This window comes from Macrobrachium nipponense, chromosome 6, assembly GCF_015104395.2.
Source record: "Macrobrachium nipponense isolate FS-2020 chromosome 6, ASM1510439v2, whole genome shotgun sequence".
Lineage (NCBI taxonomy): Eukaryota > Metazoa > Arthropoda > Malacostraca > Decapoda > Palaemonidae > Macrobrachium > Macrobrachium nipponense.
Window position 1 is genome coordinate 128965772 of NC_061108.1, and position 16151 is coordinate 128981922.

The window sequence follows — 16151 nt, forward strand, 5'->3', positions numbered from 1 at the left end:
TGTCTGTCCATTCATGAGTAGACTCTTTAGACTTGGAGAAATTATAATTTTGTTTTAATTTTGTCAGTGCTGATGCCCAATGCATTTTCTGTATATATCAAGACAGATGAAAAAGTTTCTGTCAAGTGATATGAGTACTGTTGAAGTTGTTTCCCATTCATAGTGAAATGCTTATGATATCGAGGAAGGGAGAGAGCCAATTTTGTTCTTTATGCTGAGGGAGATAGCTTACTTCATGTATCCATTTATTTATTGTGTAATACAATAGATATTAACTGCTGGTACTAGTTTAAAGTGTGTTTTTAAAATTGCATGCTCCTTTAATGGATCTTATATTATTATTGTAGTTCATAAACAAAATGCCTTTCTTAATTCAGAGCCTTCCAGAGCATTTGGAACTCACAGCTGGCCTTGCTATCTTTCTGTTTATGTTTTGAGCAGTGTATCATCACATGGGAGATATTTTCATTGTTTGGAAGCAAGAGATATGCATTCAAACAAATACTAACATACTTAAGGTAATACTGTCTACTTCATAAGTTTATGCATCAATTAGAATATTAGGCTTTTAGGAAAACTGCCAGCTTTCCATAGGTTTGGTATAAACAGAAAGAAAAAAAAGCCAGAGTCAAATTTGAAAATATAATATCATTATTAATCACTCTTCTAGTTTTCCAGTTTAAATTTTGTCACTGGTAGGAAAGTTAATGGGAAGCTGTGAGCCAATCCAGATTTCTTTAGTTTTAGCGTCGACTTCTGGGACCATGGATGATGTGTGAATGTGTGTTTAGTGCATACCTGTGTTATGAGTTGTCATTGTCAACATAAAATCCTCATTGTAATAGTTTGTTCATTAGGCGGGATGTGCCTTAGCTTAATGGTAAGTCTCATGCTTGTGCTTCTCCTGAAGCTTCATGGTTTTTGGTATGGCTCCTTCTTAGTCAATGTCATCTTGTGCAGCTCCTTAGGTTCCAGTTAATTTAGGTCAATTGAAGGGCTTGTTCTTGACACTAGTGCATAGCTTGCATCAGCTTTCAAATGATCTTCCAGCTACCATGATTTTTTTTATTGAATATACACTACTGACCTTCACTTTATCACTGTAGTTTCTCCCTCTCTTGATAGGCTAACCTTGATTTCTTAAGGCTAAAGTGTACACTGGAACTCCTTTGTTGTTAGAGATTAAGCTGCTTTTATGCCAGCAATCATGTGTCGTTGAGCAGGCCATAAAGAAAAATTCCTCCTTTACTTGGCTTTTTTGTTTTCTTGCTGCCAGCAGTTTTCCCAGGACCTGCACCTCTCCTTTGCTTGTTCAGGTGTTGTGACAGGTGATTGATATTCCATTGGTTTAAATTTGTAGGAGGTTCTAATATTGAATACTCTGGGTTCCAGTTACTATTAGAACTCTTTATTTTGATATCATGTCTGACGCCACCTTTTCTTATGGCAACAGATTTTTCTGATTCTCTTACCCATGCTCCTAACCCCAGTGGCCTCCAACAATCCAGCTGAGTTCCTCCTGTTATCCTTGATTCTGATTGGCTGTGTACTTGGCTTCAGCATTTCTCCAGCATCAAGGTGCATCAGGTCCTGGAGAGTATTGCTGAGTTTAGTGGTTTTGCAATCCCTGGACTCAGTTCTGATACTGCCCTGTGAATTTTCTCTTTCAGGCCTCTCTTCTGGCTCTTAGTCATTCACCTCAACCATTTCGAGTACCGGCTCGTTTCAATGATTACCCCATGGCTTTTTCCTCCAGGTATTTACGTGCCTGCTAGTTTCAGCTCTGCCTCTTTCTCCCAACCTTCATTATCCTTTACACTAAGTGAGGGTTATTTAGTGGTGTAATATTTACCGGTATCAGTGGTGGATGTTAGGAGCTACCTGTACCTCTAAGACACTTGAACAGTCTATGGCTATGGGCCTTAAACCCTTACCATGAGGTTAATACTGTATTTCTTGGCAGTATTAATAGAATAGACCTCTGGATTGGGGTAGTGCTTTTAGTACATCTCATGCGGTGCTCTGTAGGCATTATTCAGCTCTCTTCATTCCATTTACTGTACCTCCATTCATATTCTCTTTCTTCCACCCTCCAAACAATTGATTCATAGTGCAACAGCAAAGTTTTCCTATTTTTACACCTTTTAAACTTTTTTTACTGTCGGTTTCCATTTCAGCACTGAATGATCTGATAGAAGAATAGAATTTAGGCCAAAGGCCAAGTGATGGGATCGACAAGATCATTCAGTGCTGAAGCAGAAATTGACAGTAAAATGGTTTGAAAGGTATAATATGAGGAAAATCATTAATAAATTGTTAGGAGAGGATGGAAAATAAAATGGAAGAGAATGTGAATGGAGGAACAGTAAAAGGAATGATAGGGGTTGGGCAGAAAGGCCCTTGGTGGTATTTAAAGTGCCTTTGAATTGAATATAGAATTTAGGCCAAAGGCCAAGCACTAGGACCTACAAGGTCATTCAGCACTGAAACAGAAGAGGGTGGATAGTAAGATGGAAGAAAGAGAATATGAAAGTAGGTACAGCAAAAGGAACAAAAGGGGTTGCAGCTAGGAGCCGAAGGCACGCTGCAAAGATCCTTAAGTAACCCCCCCCCCACGAGGAAAATGCCTTTGAGAGATGCTCTTATAGTGCACTGATCTTATGTACTGACCCTGATCCTTGGTTAGGAAAATGATGAAGAGGAGACCTCTCTCATGTTGCTATTGCAACTTGGTGAATTAATGCAAGCTTGCCAATGCTCAGGAATAACAGACCCAACACAGCTGATTCTACTGTGACAAGCACAAGCATGTCTCTAGGTGGTTCCACTCCCTCACTCCAATTTGTAGTCCCCTACTTGAGGATTTTGACCCAAAGGAGTCATAGATTCCTGATTTGCTTTGGCAGAGTAGGAAAGTCTAACCTCTAAATTGCCCTTTGATGCCTGCAGGAGGAAGTTGAGTAAGCCACCACTCACAAATTTTTCATTTTACGGAAGATTGTTTGGAGAAATTTTGGAAAATTGTAGCACGCTGGAACAGATCCAGTTTGCAATCTCAGTGTTGTGGGAAGCTATTGCCTGCCATTTCTTAAGACTGGCTTTGCTGGGCCCCATATTTCATATGTTTTAATTGAATTTTTAATGAAAATTCATTGCGTATTTATTTTTGGGTCTGATTATAGACTTTTCTTCAGTGGTAAGAAAGTAATGTTAAATTTTTTCAGTAGAAAAACTTGAAGCATTAGTTCAATTTGGTATGTAATATTGGTACACTTCCCACTGTCAGATATAATTAATTATTTAATTAAATACCCTGAGAGTTTGTGTAATATTTTATGTAAGCATTGTTTTTCCTTTATATATACTGCACTTTTTTTTGTCTTGATACAGTATGTATAAATGCGGTTTTGTAGATTAAACTTTAAAATATACATATAAGTTATTCATTTTAATATAAAAGAGATGCCTTTTGAAAGTTTCAGACATCTTGGTTGAATTACATACTGTACAATATTGTTGCTGCCATAAGTTTTTTTTTTCACATACTGTAAAACTCAATATAGATGAAAAAATTTACCGCCACCTTTACTGAAATCTGGATAAATGTCAGATGTGCATTGAAGAACTGATTGCTGCATAGTAAGATTAGTTGATGTAATTGTTAGGCCAGGCTAATAACCCATCTTGTGATATCATTTTATAAGTTAGAAAAAGTATCTACCATAGTACTTGCTGTAGATGTGTTTTTAATGCAGGGGTTCTTAAGGTTTATTTTTCAATTGCAGTAACCTTCAACACATGTAAAGGGCGTAAGCACATAGCCCTTGAACATGTAAAAGGAGTTATTGTACCTTTTTTTCTACTATCCCTGGTGTTATTGAACTTACCTTGATTTGCATTTTTGCATGATCCAACCGCCACAAGTCAGGCAGGATAATCAATTAGGAAAAATTCCATACTGAACATGTGAGAAACTAATGAAGAAAATTATGTATTCTATGTGAGAAAAAAAAGCCATAAATGAATTGAAAATTTTATTACAATCCACAAATTTCGATTGCAATGACAATATATGCACTGGTCTTATATTCTCTGAAGACACGAGGTACTGTAACTGATGATATCGGTAAATATATGCAAGGTCTTTTCAGTCTGTACGTGAAAGTTTGTCACACATTTGTGGCCTTTGAACTTGATAGCATAAATTTGTGTACTACACTATTAACAATCCAGGTACATATTTAGGTAATGTATAAACTTGATTTACACTTATACCATCAGTTGGTGACAAAGCAGAGGCAAGAGCTAAAAAATATACTTTTGAGAAATGTAAACATATTTGCAGGTCTACTTAAGACAAATCACCATGGATAACATTAAGAGCTTTTGGGCTGGTTTGCATAAGAAAATATATTGACTCCTAATGTTAACAAAACTTTGGGTCACAACAGATTTTGTGGCTGTTTGTGTTTCTGTGGTTTTACATCATCTCAAAATCAGAAAGAAAATCCTATAATTTTCAAGTTTTGAGCCCCTTAACAATGTGTGAATAACCTATCAAGAAGAAACTGTCCCTATATAAAACAAAATTGCAATTTTTTTTTTAAATTCCATTTTTCACATACACAAACCTTAGTCTTACAGGTGGAGTTACCTTTCAGCACTTGTTAAGGCAGTTGTTGAAACTAGCGGTGAAGATTCCATTTTTCTAAAGTTATAGCAGTAGTTTCAGTTGAAACTAGTTGAAGGTTCTTGTATCAAAAGGGAAAATGCTTCAAACTGTAATACAGACCTTTGTCTTTTGTATGGCTTATCTTTGGCAAAAGCTTTTTCATTTGTTGAAGCTTAGTAACGGTTAATAGCAACAGATGAGCGAGGAAACCCACCCACTTGGTTATGTAGCACCACTTTTGCTTCAGCCACCCTACTTGGCAAATGTACAGTTGGAGCTTTGGCTTGTTTGTGGAGTGTGGTAAGAGTTTGTTTATATTCCGAAAAAATAAAGTGCATAACCTTGCCATATACATATATGAAATTTTGACAATTGACCTTTGTTCTATTTTATGATTAGTGGTTATTAGTCCACACCTTGCATAAAAGACATGAATAGAGGCCAAGAAGGTTTGGAGGTTCTGTCAGCATCACCCCCTTCTCTGTTCTTTGCGCTTCTGCTGGGACAGTTTCTGCCTGGCCTTCCCTTCCTCATCAGAGCAGTGAAAGAATAGGAAGAAGTCTTGGAAGACTGCCTCTTACAAGTAGTAGTTGAGTGTGGTCCTGAGACCAGGAGTGATCACAATTGTTCACTCAGAAAATTGGGGTGAGTGGCAGTAAGGCAGACATACACAAGATCCTTGGAATGTTGGAAGGCTTCTTCAAGCAGAATACAAGGCTGTTCAGCTAAGTGGTAAAGAGACCTATAACGATGGTCCCCAAAGCTCAGACAGCCCTTTTGTTTGCTTATATGGTGTTTTTACGTTGCATGGAACCAGTGGCTATTCAGAAACAGCACCAAAGGCTTTACGTGACTTTCCGCACCATGTCGAGAGTGAACCAGGTTCTCATCCCTTTCTCAATTGTCTAAGAATATGACCATCTCCGGAGAAGGAGAGTTCCGTAGAACACCCTCACTAAAGGTTCCTCTCATTCGTCCCATATCCAGATTGTCCCTCACCTCCTAGATGTGGGGCGAAAGATAAGGGGAAATGCAAAAAAGGGAATCATTGCTTCTTCAGGTAGCAATTACATTAAGCAAAGTTGAGGTTCCCTGTTGCACAAGCTTTTCCAGGGACAACTGAGCATGACCTACCAGAGCTAAGCCAGTGGTTCCATTTGGGACAGAAACTGCCTTCCAGCCACCTGAGTTTGCTGACTGGAGAGCTTGAGGAAAAATTCTTGCTTTTGCTGTATCCATCCTCATATCCCTGTATTTCCTGTATTTCATTCTTTATCTGGACTGAAGAGCAGGTTTCTTACATTTCACTGGTGCTCTTAATTGTGATAAAAGGTCAGAAGTATGTAAAGATCCTGCCCATCTGAAGAAACCAGGATCATCTTCAGCCATTGGCTGATCCTAGTCCAAACTTAATTTACATATGGGTGAATGCCGATCTAAACCCATGCAGAGGTTTACATGGTTGAATCAAAAGGTTATCCCATGGCAGATGAAGTGGCAGTATTTCCTGAGGTTTACATGGGTGTTCAAAGCCTGAAGTACAGACTTTGAGAAGTGAAGTTATGTCCCATGGCAGACGATGTGGCATTATTTCCTGGCGTCCTGATGGATGGACGCCAATAACTATGTATTGTTCGTCTTAAAAAAAAAACTACTTGGAGCTAGCATAAAATAGTTTCACCTGCAAGGCAGAGACTAACCATAGCGCCACCCTGTTGCTGCCACATTTCCCACTGGGACACCATAAAAAATAGCAACAGGGAAAGAGAACTGCCATTTTCATTATCCTCCCTCCTCCACCTTCCCTGTCTTTTGAGCTGGGGAGATCTGAAAAGGCCCTCCATTCTTTCCAACAGAGAAAGAAGGGTGCTGGACACCTAATTGGGATTTGGAAGCCAGCCTAATCCCAATCCTGATGTCGATGGCATAGTTGATCCCGAAGACCTGGTTGTGGTTACTTTTCAAGACACTATCTGGCACCTTGAAGGTTACCATTTGGTGGATAAAGGTGCCATGGGCATTTTGTGGAAAAGCATGGAGTTCATAACCAATCTGTTTGATAACAGAAGACTTCCTTCAATTAATTTGATTATAAAAGTGGCTGCATACACTGTCATATCTCGTCAACATCAGGTCCCTCTGCCAAAACTAACACATTTTGGAACTTTACCCTGCCCTCCCCCAAAAGAAAAACCAGACAATGTATTGAGCCAGAGGTCTATATCCATAAGGTACTGGAAGAAGGCAATACTGACTCCAAGTGAAAGGATGTGTATTACCTCCCAACAAATTAGCAATAGCCTTCCCTAAAGCCCCGTACACACGGTTGAACGTTGCCCGACAGACTTTGTTTGATGTGACGTCGGAAGCAGGAAAAGTCAGAACCTTATCTGCAGTTTTTTCACTTCTGATGCTACATGGAACAAAGTCTGTCAGGCAAAGTTCAACTGTGTGGACAGGGCATAACCCTTTAATCTTTTTGAAGCTATGTTTCAACCACTGTAATGGCAACCAACTTGTACTCCAGAACAATCTCTGCTCCTGAAAGAACATAAAATTGTGGATCAAAATCACAAATTGTTACACACATGTAATGTGCATGTCACCTCAGAGACCTGTATTTTGGACATATACATTATTAACAATAGCTTTAATAATTGCTCCAGTTAGTGCCGAAACATAACCCCTGCTGTAAGACAAAGGTCTGTATACCACAAAGGCATAGCTTTTATAGTTTCTAAAATTGGATAGTAGACATAATTCTAATATGGGAAAGTAGAACAATATTAACAAGATGGAAGAAATAATAGAAAAAACTACTATACTACTCTACTAAATAAAGTTTCCACATTGAAATATTTTTAAATAAAAAAAAATTTTAAAGACAAAAAATTCACAAAAGGATGAGGGTGGAAGCAATGTTAAATAAATGGAATTTGGAGTGACGTATGAAAATTTGCAATAAATAAAAAACGGAATTATTCATTCGAAAAATGCAAATATGGAGACTTGAACGACTAAAAGTTGCTATGAACATATTCTAGACATGGACTTGGGACAAGGTTGTGGTTTAACACCTTTGAAAAAGCACCTTCACTACCACATAGTCAAATATCTCCTGATTATTTACATCTGGGCTATTGTGCATTTGCAAAATATGTCCTCTTTTACTATGTTACTATGTGAACCTGATTCTGTAAAAAAAAAAAAAAAGAAAAAAAAAAAAAAAAACATTTAAATTCCTTATATTTTCACAAACCTAATTCCTAATTTCAATTTCTTTTTTTCCCATTTACTAAGGTACATAGCTTCCAAAAGTTGGGAACAATTTTCAACTTACTTTCGGGCTTCCACAATGATATAGCTACTTCTCTTGGGAAAACCAGTCTTCATGAAATCATTACCTTGCTTTCTTAACTGGACTTCACAACATTTTACTCAAGTGATTTTAATGCCTAAATTAATGAAAAAATATTATTCTATAAAGGTTTAAAATCTGGTTGGTGCGGGTGCTCTTGTCTTTTTAACCTAATACTCAACAGGTGACTTCATGAAAACATTCCCAGACTCTGCTATTTCCACAGATTATTGCTACATAATATAATTTACAAAAATGTTTCCAAACTTCAATACAATATTTTTAAATGCTTCCTATCAGTAAGATTTTTAGGAAGACAAGATATACATTATGAACCTTTCCCTATCTAACTGTTTAGTCAGGCTCAAATAAAAACTGTTGGATGTAACATCACTGCTCTTGACATTCAATTCAATTAATAGTTCAAAAGCATTATTTAAGTCATTGTATAAGTCTGTACTCCTGTCATTAGTCTTTTCTAGCATTATATTATATACTTAATATCTGTGCTTAGTGGTCCAATGCTTCCTACCTTAACTATCTTGCCATATTCTTCAAAGGTTGTATTCTTTTACCTACTTTTTCATGTTCATCAATGGACACATTCAATTAAACTTGACTATTCCAGCCGAACCCCCTCCCCCTTTTGTGAAGACTATTTATACTTTCTAGTATCTGAAGACCATTAACTTACTACCATTCATAATTTCTGGCTCTGCAGTCCTTTCTTATGACGTTTAAATGCAACATAACATGTTTGGTATAACATGTTTCATCCTTAATTAGGTTCTTCATTCCATGAAGTCTACTAATTACTTGTGATGATGAGTTTTTGTCATAGTAAAGTGCATGAAAGACTAAAGTAAATAACCTATAAGTTTTTTTTTTTTTAAATTGTATTTTGAAAAACTTGGGCTGACCTAATAACCCTGATAAAACTATTAAAACAACTGTTCTAACTATTATAACTTAGATCTTACAAGCCAAAGTTGTTTAGTCAAAATACAAGAAAAATAAAAGCATAAACATTTATGTGAACATCTATGAAATATTATTTTATCAATGTCAGCTGTGTAATAGATGATGCTACCTGGCTAACTCCCTGAACCTATAGAAAACCTACCTACAACTTGCAAATGTATATAATAAAAAAAAAGTTGGCAGTACTTGAGCACCTAACATAGAAGATGGATACTAACCTCAAGAGAGACACATGTACAGTATTTTTACTAAACATCTCCCCTTGTTCTGCATTTGTGAAAAATTACAGTACTTGGAAAGATGTGTACAACAAAAATAACTAGCATATGGCATACCAATTCTATACATAAACAACATGAGTTCTCAAACATGTTATAAAAGATTTTTAAAAAATTATCACTGCTAACCGTTACTATCACCATTTGATATATGAAGCCTAATTTATTCCATTTTACAAATTGGTCTCACTTGTCTGACCCATGGGTACTCGATGAATAGCCCACATGGCCCTGTCTCTGTACATAAAGAATGCATGTAAACACTAACAATTAAAATTGTCCCATTATCTACATTTCAGCCAAATATGAATGGAGTGTTTTAGAAAAAAAAAAATCAATAATGGAAATGTTACAAAAGATGCCATTTATCCAATTGTCAAAATGTTAAAAGGTTGTAACTTATTGATAACATACAAAATTATTACAGAAAAACCATTTGAACCAAAATATATATACGTATATATATATATATATATTGTAACTAGGAGTTAAACTAATCAGTGAAATTTGCTTACCTTAGAGGAGCAAAACCAACATCTCTAAACTGTAGGTCAAAGTATTTATGCTAAACCTACTGAAAAGCCTTGTGAGCTATGCTAACAGATTTCAAAATATCTTCAAGAATACATCATGTTATGACATGTGCCAGAATTATCTGTTTTCAGATCCCTTTCAAGTACATCTCAAACGAAATGAGCACCTGCACATAGTGGTATTTAAACCTTATGACCCTTTTCTTCAATTCTCATTAAAAAAAAAAAACTTTACCAATTAATCATCTATCAACATTTATAAATTTTTTGAGAAATGCACCATTACAAACAATACAACTGTAATCAAGGTTTCATCCAAATGTCATTTGAAGCATACAAGAACTATAATAGAAAAAACTAACAGTAAGCTGTTCAAAGGAGGGAACTTAAACAAAGCTGGGAGTTTTTCCTTGTTCCAGATCTAGAAGTACTGTTTTCATAATTTCCTAATGGAATGTCACTTATCAATCTGACACAGAATTGTAAACAAAGAAATGGGTACATCAACAGCCCCCTTTTTAGATTTTCAGAAAGGGACAAGAAGGCAACAATTGTCAAGTACTGATGGATGGTTTGTATGTCTTCAAAGGTTTGTATGTCTTCAAAGGGAAAAACGACATGGGTTAGGCTCTATAATTATCAAAGTAACAATGATATACTAATCCCAGACAAAACTTTCAAGTTACCAGACAAAACTTTCAAGTTAAAGTTCATAAAAATGACAAGGTTCATCAAATATCACCATTTCTATTGAATTCAGTGAACTTCAAAATAAAGAAACTGATAGGATATTTCAACATATTGTATTATAAAAAATCTGTCAATGTACCTTATCTTATCCCCAGCTGATGGTGTTATACAACCAAGTTCATAATATACATCAAGCAAAAAATTGCTGAAAAAAAAATACTAAACTAACATCTTATAAGATAACAGAAAAAGTCTGAACAAAAGAGGCATGGGAGCCATAAAGTACAACAATTTGGCACAAAACTAATATATACAAATTAATAGAGTACTAATTTAAATTCTGTCTATAGCATTATTTACAAAGATCAGGGTAAAAGGAATGAATAACATGAATGAGAACATAAATATTAAAATGTATGAATGGCTTATATGGACAACAAAGCAGTATATTACATGTAATAATTGTGACCATGAAAGAGAAACCAGATTTAATTCGTTAAACTAAAGAACTTATTACATAAATACTTTATAATACATTTACAGATTATAAAATCGTGCCAGTAACAAACTTAGAAGTTGTATGCTATGCTTTATACAATTTTATACTAAAGTTACAATTCACTCTGCTAAGATGTTAGCAACTCTTGCATCATTATACCCTATTCTAAAACCCTGGGATCCTTTTTAGGTAGGATCATAAAATACATTATTCTTTGGCAAATAAATGTCGACTGTATAAAAGTGGGTATTTGCTAGACCAATATAACTCACTAGGCTAAAGGCTACAATGCTCCATATAAAAGAAAAAAAAAGGAAGTGAATTCACCTTGAATTATGTAAAGAGCTAACTTGGCTTAACTGAACCATTTTGCTGTTCAACTATACCTGCCTTAAGGAACTTCATTTGATTGTCAGTATAATTTCAACATAAGGTTTGAATTTGAGCTCCATGAGATTTATAGCCATGTAAAATCTAACAAAAAGGTTTATGTGCTGTAATTATAAAAGCACAATATAATCCAGTAAGAAAGCAATGTCCACCAATCTCAATTGTGATGCTGAAAAGAGGTATCTTCTGCCTGTATGTTCTTATGGTTGCCCCTTTGCAGATAACAAAATTACTTATAATAAATTTCCTGGGTCAAAATAGCCATTTTGTATTACTTACTGGAACTTTCATCATCATATCTTGCCTTGACAAACGCACAGCCTGATTAAAAAATTTATTGAGTAAAATTATGCATGGAATCCTGAAAAATAAAAATGAAAACACTATAAACGATGTTTCCCTGTGACTTAAGCAAAGGCACAAGGTAAATAAAAAAAATTCCTGGGTTTCTTGCCTTCACACGTTCAGTAAGTTAATCCTTGATGAAAACTAACTACCTGCAATTCTTCCTCCTTATGAGGTCTATATCACAATTCCAAGTTACAACAGCTAACTTTTTCAAGAAAGTATACGTATAAAAACCTTCATGTCAGGTAAGCACATAATGAATAGTATATAGAGCTGAAATAAAACTTCAAGCACAAACTAAGTCACTCTCCAATAATTTAAAGAACTGAAAAAACCATGAAGATGAAGCATAAAACTTGAGCTCACAAAATCTAAAAAACTTAAGTTCCCACTTTAAGCTCTAATGTAAATATAAAAATACAGAATTTGCCAAAAACTTCAATAAAACTAAACAACAAGATAAGAACAGACAACAAGACAAATTTTCTGATAAAATTTCTATCTTCTTAAAGGACTACACCGACTATTATATAAAAGTACTTTTTGATTCCTTTTTGCAATTAATACTATAACAAGTATACAGGGGTGCAAATGAAATGCACAGAAGCTAGCTAAAGCCTACCCTAGAAAAAAAGGACATACCACTTCTTACGCTACATATTGTATAGTCTGAGAAAGGTAAAATTTACTCATTTTCAGAATTACAGATTCACAAATACACAAGTGAAATGTAAGCATATAAACTATATTTTTTAGCTTTCCAAACAGGAATAATTACCAATTCACTTCAAACTGTCAAAAATGCTAATCTTTAATTAAAAAAAAAAAAAAAAAAACTTGCAATAAATTTGAAAGTATTGATAAACAATTTAGTTGCAATTCTAAAACAGTCAGACCTGCTTATGAATATGTCACCAGAGAAATAAGTAGCAATCAAACTGGATGAATAAAAAATGAGACCGATCTTTCATCTTTTGAGTTTACAATTTGTGTTTCTTTCTAGATATATATGTCTAAATCAAAACTGAGATACTTTACTATAAACTGAGCTCTTAAAAGAACATGAACTATAAACCTAGCTAACAATGGTATACACATGATGCTTTTATAATGAAAATATTTGCCACTATTACTTCCTATACAAACAGCATAAGACCTTTCATTATTTGTCAATGCCTAGAGAGTTATATGGTTCAGAGAGGTCTTAACTATTTTGCTTCTACATTACCATCTTGGGGAAGAGCGGGACGATGAGCGTTTGCAGGTGCAGCTTCAACAACAGCAACTGCCCCTTCTAAAGGGACAGCTGGTGCTTCTCCCCTTACGCCACCTACAGCTCCTTCTACTTGCACTGGTTCAGGCCTTGCAGCATTTGACGGCCGCCTATCTTGAACAACATTAACAGTTCCAAGTACCGAAGAGGAAGGTGATGACCTGTCATCATCATCTCCTGTTTCAGTATGATGTGGTCTTATGGGAGCCACATGGTCAAATCCTCGTAATCGTGGGCGATTTTCTGAGCCTAGTTGTGAGGGAGTTTCAAAATGAACACAATGGAAAACCTGTGGACAAGACAAGAAAGGCTTTATGTCAATCTGAGCACATACTCAGCTTCTGTTGATATTTAAATAAGTTTATGAAAATGCTAAAACTGTTTTATTACAACTTTATTCACTCTTCAATTTTTCATAGCGAATCAGTGCAAAGTGTGATCTTTGCTACTTGCAGGTAGTCACCAGTTCTACTTGTCATTAACGCAAGGTTTCTGTGATAGTTTTTCTCTTATAAATCAGTTTTGCCCATATCGCTGCCCATAACCGACATCTTGAAAAGTTTCAATATCACCAGTGATTTGTCCTGTATTCACTGCACTATGTATGCCACTCATTTATTTTTTGTTGCTTGTGGCTGACTTATGTAATTTTTTGCACCGTATCAGTGCCTGAATATTCAGGTAAATACTTGCAAAGCAGTTGCCAAGCAAACATGCCTTGAAACTTTCCATCCTAAATGAAGCGTCACTACTTTCTTGATGACAGGAGACCAGAGATGCAATTTAAAATGTTTAGGAATCCTAGAAAGTCCACTTTCTAGATGGATAGAGACACTAATTCCACTATTCCCATCCTGAAGGTAGTTTGCTGGACAAATTCATTCTGTAGTTATGGTCAATGATTGATCTCCAACCTTCTGTTGCCTTAGGCACCACTAACAAGTTCCTGTTTCTAGAATGTAAACCTCACCTTGCAATCCAAAGTACGGAACCTTTTAGTACAATGGCTTTGTGCCCTTAAGTATATTGGCTGCAACAAGAGTGGGTGTTTTGTTGTGGTTGCACGGATAAAACCTCCTCAAGTGAAAGCCTGGCATCCTCTGCTGCCTGGATCACGCAAGGTTGTCTTGAGTGTTGAGTCTATTACATATAGCCAACTGTCGTCCAGGTAAAAATCAAAAGCTGCTAATGTTTTAGATAACCACCCTGGTAGCTGTGAAGTTCAACTTCCCCAAGAGTTTCCCTGCCTGCCACATGGATGGATAAGTCAAGGGAATCAAGGAGAGTATGAAAGCACAGCTGCTGAGTAGATTTTCAGTGAGGTACAAAATAGTTAGGCTATCACAGAAGAGGCTAGGAAGGTTGGGGGGAGTTCCAACAGACTGGCAAACAGGCAGGTGTCCTGTAGGGGAAGGGCCTACTTATTTATTCTCATGGTTCAGCACTGGCCTCCTTGCATTGTAGAAAAAATAAGATATTCATGGTTCACAGTGGGCAGGAGGTTGATGTAAGCTGTGCAGCATTCAGTAAGAATGTGTCAGACCAGCAAAACACACACTAACCCCTCAATGAGAACTTGCTAGACGAGTAAAAGTACTTACGTTACTTCCTAGCTTATTGCGAAAACCTGACAAATCAGTATAATTATTATACACATGAAAACTGACCACTCAGCCGCCACTACCACCTTCTTCAACAATATCTCTTGAATATACATAACATTCACTATACATTTCCCCATAGATGCAATGTTGTATGCAACATATCTGACCCCTGTACTTGAAATATACATTGTAAAAGTCCATTGGACAGTAACTTCACCTTCCTCATGGAGAAAAATATGTTATTTACCAAAAGATTCCATGCAGTAATCAACCATGAAAATGGGTTTCTCCTCAAAAAGCCACATTCCTCTCACTGCCAATCTAATGAACTGTTACCAGTCAGCCTTTGGTTGGTAACATTTGGTAACATTTTTGTAAAAATACATACTTTAATATTTGTTATTCCTCTGGTCAGCCATGTGGTGCTAAATAAATTAGCTCAGTGCTGTGGTCTACTTAATAAATAATCCCTCTTAAAAACAAACCAAACCAAAAACATAACCTACTGTATGTTGGAAGTAAGTCAAGATAAAAACATGACAAAATAAAAACTCAAATCACACAGCACCAGATCTTGGCAAATGTCATGCAAGTTTATTTCTTCAACACATCAACACCCTGTAGCACAATCAGAAAGACTAACAAAGACATAAATACCATTTCCAAAATATCCTGAAGTGGATTCTAGTACAGCTGAGTGACAGAATAATTCTTACCTCATTTGCAGTATTAAACGTTCCAACAATTTTGAAATATACAATAGCCCTGGGTGTGAACGTTAAAGTCTGCCAGGATCTACATGCTTCTCTTGTCTTATCTACGATGAGTTCCCAGTCACGGTTATTCACCGAAGCTTCAATGTAGTAACTATACGAGCGGTCATCACAGTCCCATAACAGCAGCCTGAAATATTCACGAATCCTCAACAGCAAACACAAAGGAATGGACAGAAATATAAATTTCTTGTGCAAATATTTTTTCTTATTATCACAGGTTTTGTGTGTTTATTCAAAAGATACTTACAACTAAATGGAAATGCACAAATTGAAATGGTTTATCAATTTATATGACTGGTGGTGAGACTCAGCTGGACTCCAAACCCTTCTAGTATCATGACTAAAACTAATAAAAGGATAATAGAAGCAAATGATTATAAATCCCTTGGGATCTCCTACACTTGTATCTCCACCATTTTCAAAAGAGAGGTTAGATAAGGTTTTATACCTATATAAAACAGAATTCTTACTTGCATGACGAGAGCCAATATGGTTGTCCTAGCTGCACACATATGGAGCCTGACCCCAGCTGGTGACAGGTATAACCAGAGTCCCAATCATAGTGATGAATATCTCCATTCAAAAGGTTATTTCGAGCCCGACTCACGCCTTCTATCACTAAAGCACTCTTTGTGACTAACGCAACATTTTCTGTAGGTGCTGATGAAAAACATACATGCATAATTAAAGGCATTCTCTTTATATACTGTGTATATTCTACGCACATAACTGAAAATTGACATTAAAAT

At 36.0% G+C, this 16151-nt stretch overlaps 1 protein-coding gene across 5 annotated transcripts in view; it reads right to left on the reverse strand.

Annotated features, from left to right (window-relative positions):
* Positions 1-4021: 4021 nt before the first annotated feature.
* The window catches only part of LOC135216176 (BTB/POZ domain-containing protein 9-like), a 61437-nt gene continuing 49307 nt past the window's right edge, over positions 4022-16151 (reverse strand). For 4 of the 5 annotated variants that reach the window (XM_064251306.1, XM_064251304.1, XM_064251305.1 and 1 more), the window contains exons 9-12: positions 15873-16062; positions 15343-15529; positions 12978-13344; positions 4022-11722 (exon numbers count right to left, since the gene is read on the reverse strand). In XM_064251306.1, coding sequence (XP_064107376.1) covers positions 11673-11722; positions 12978-13344; positions 15343-15529; positions 15873-16062 — 794 coding nt within the window. In that variant the 3' untranslated portion in view covers positions 4022-11672. The remainder of the gene's footprint in view (positions 11723-12977; positions 13345-15342; positions 15530-15872; positions 16063-16151) is intronic. The other variant, XM_064251309.1, reaches the window with a different exon arrangement.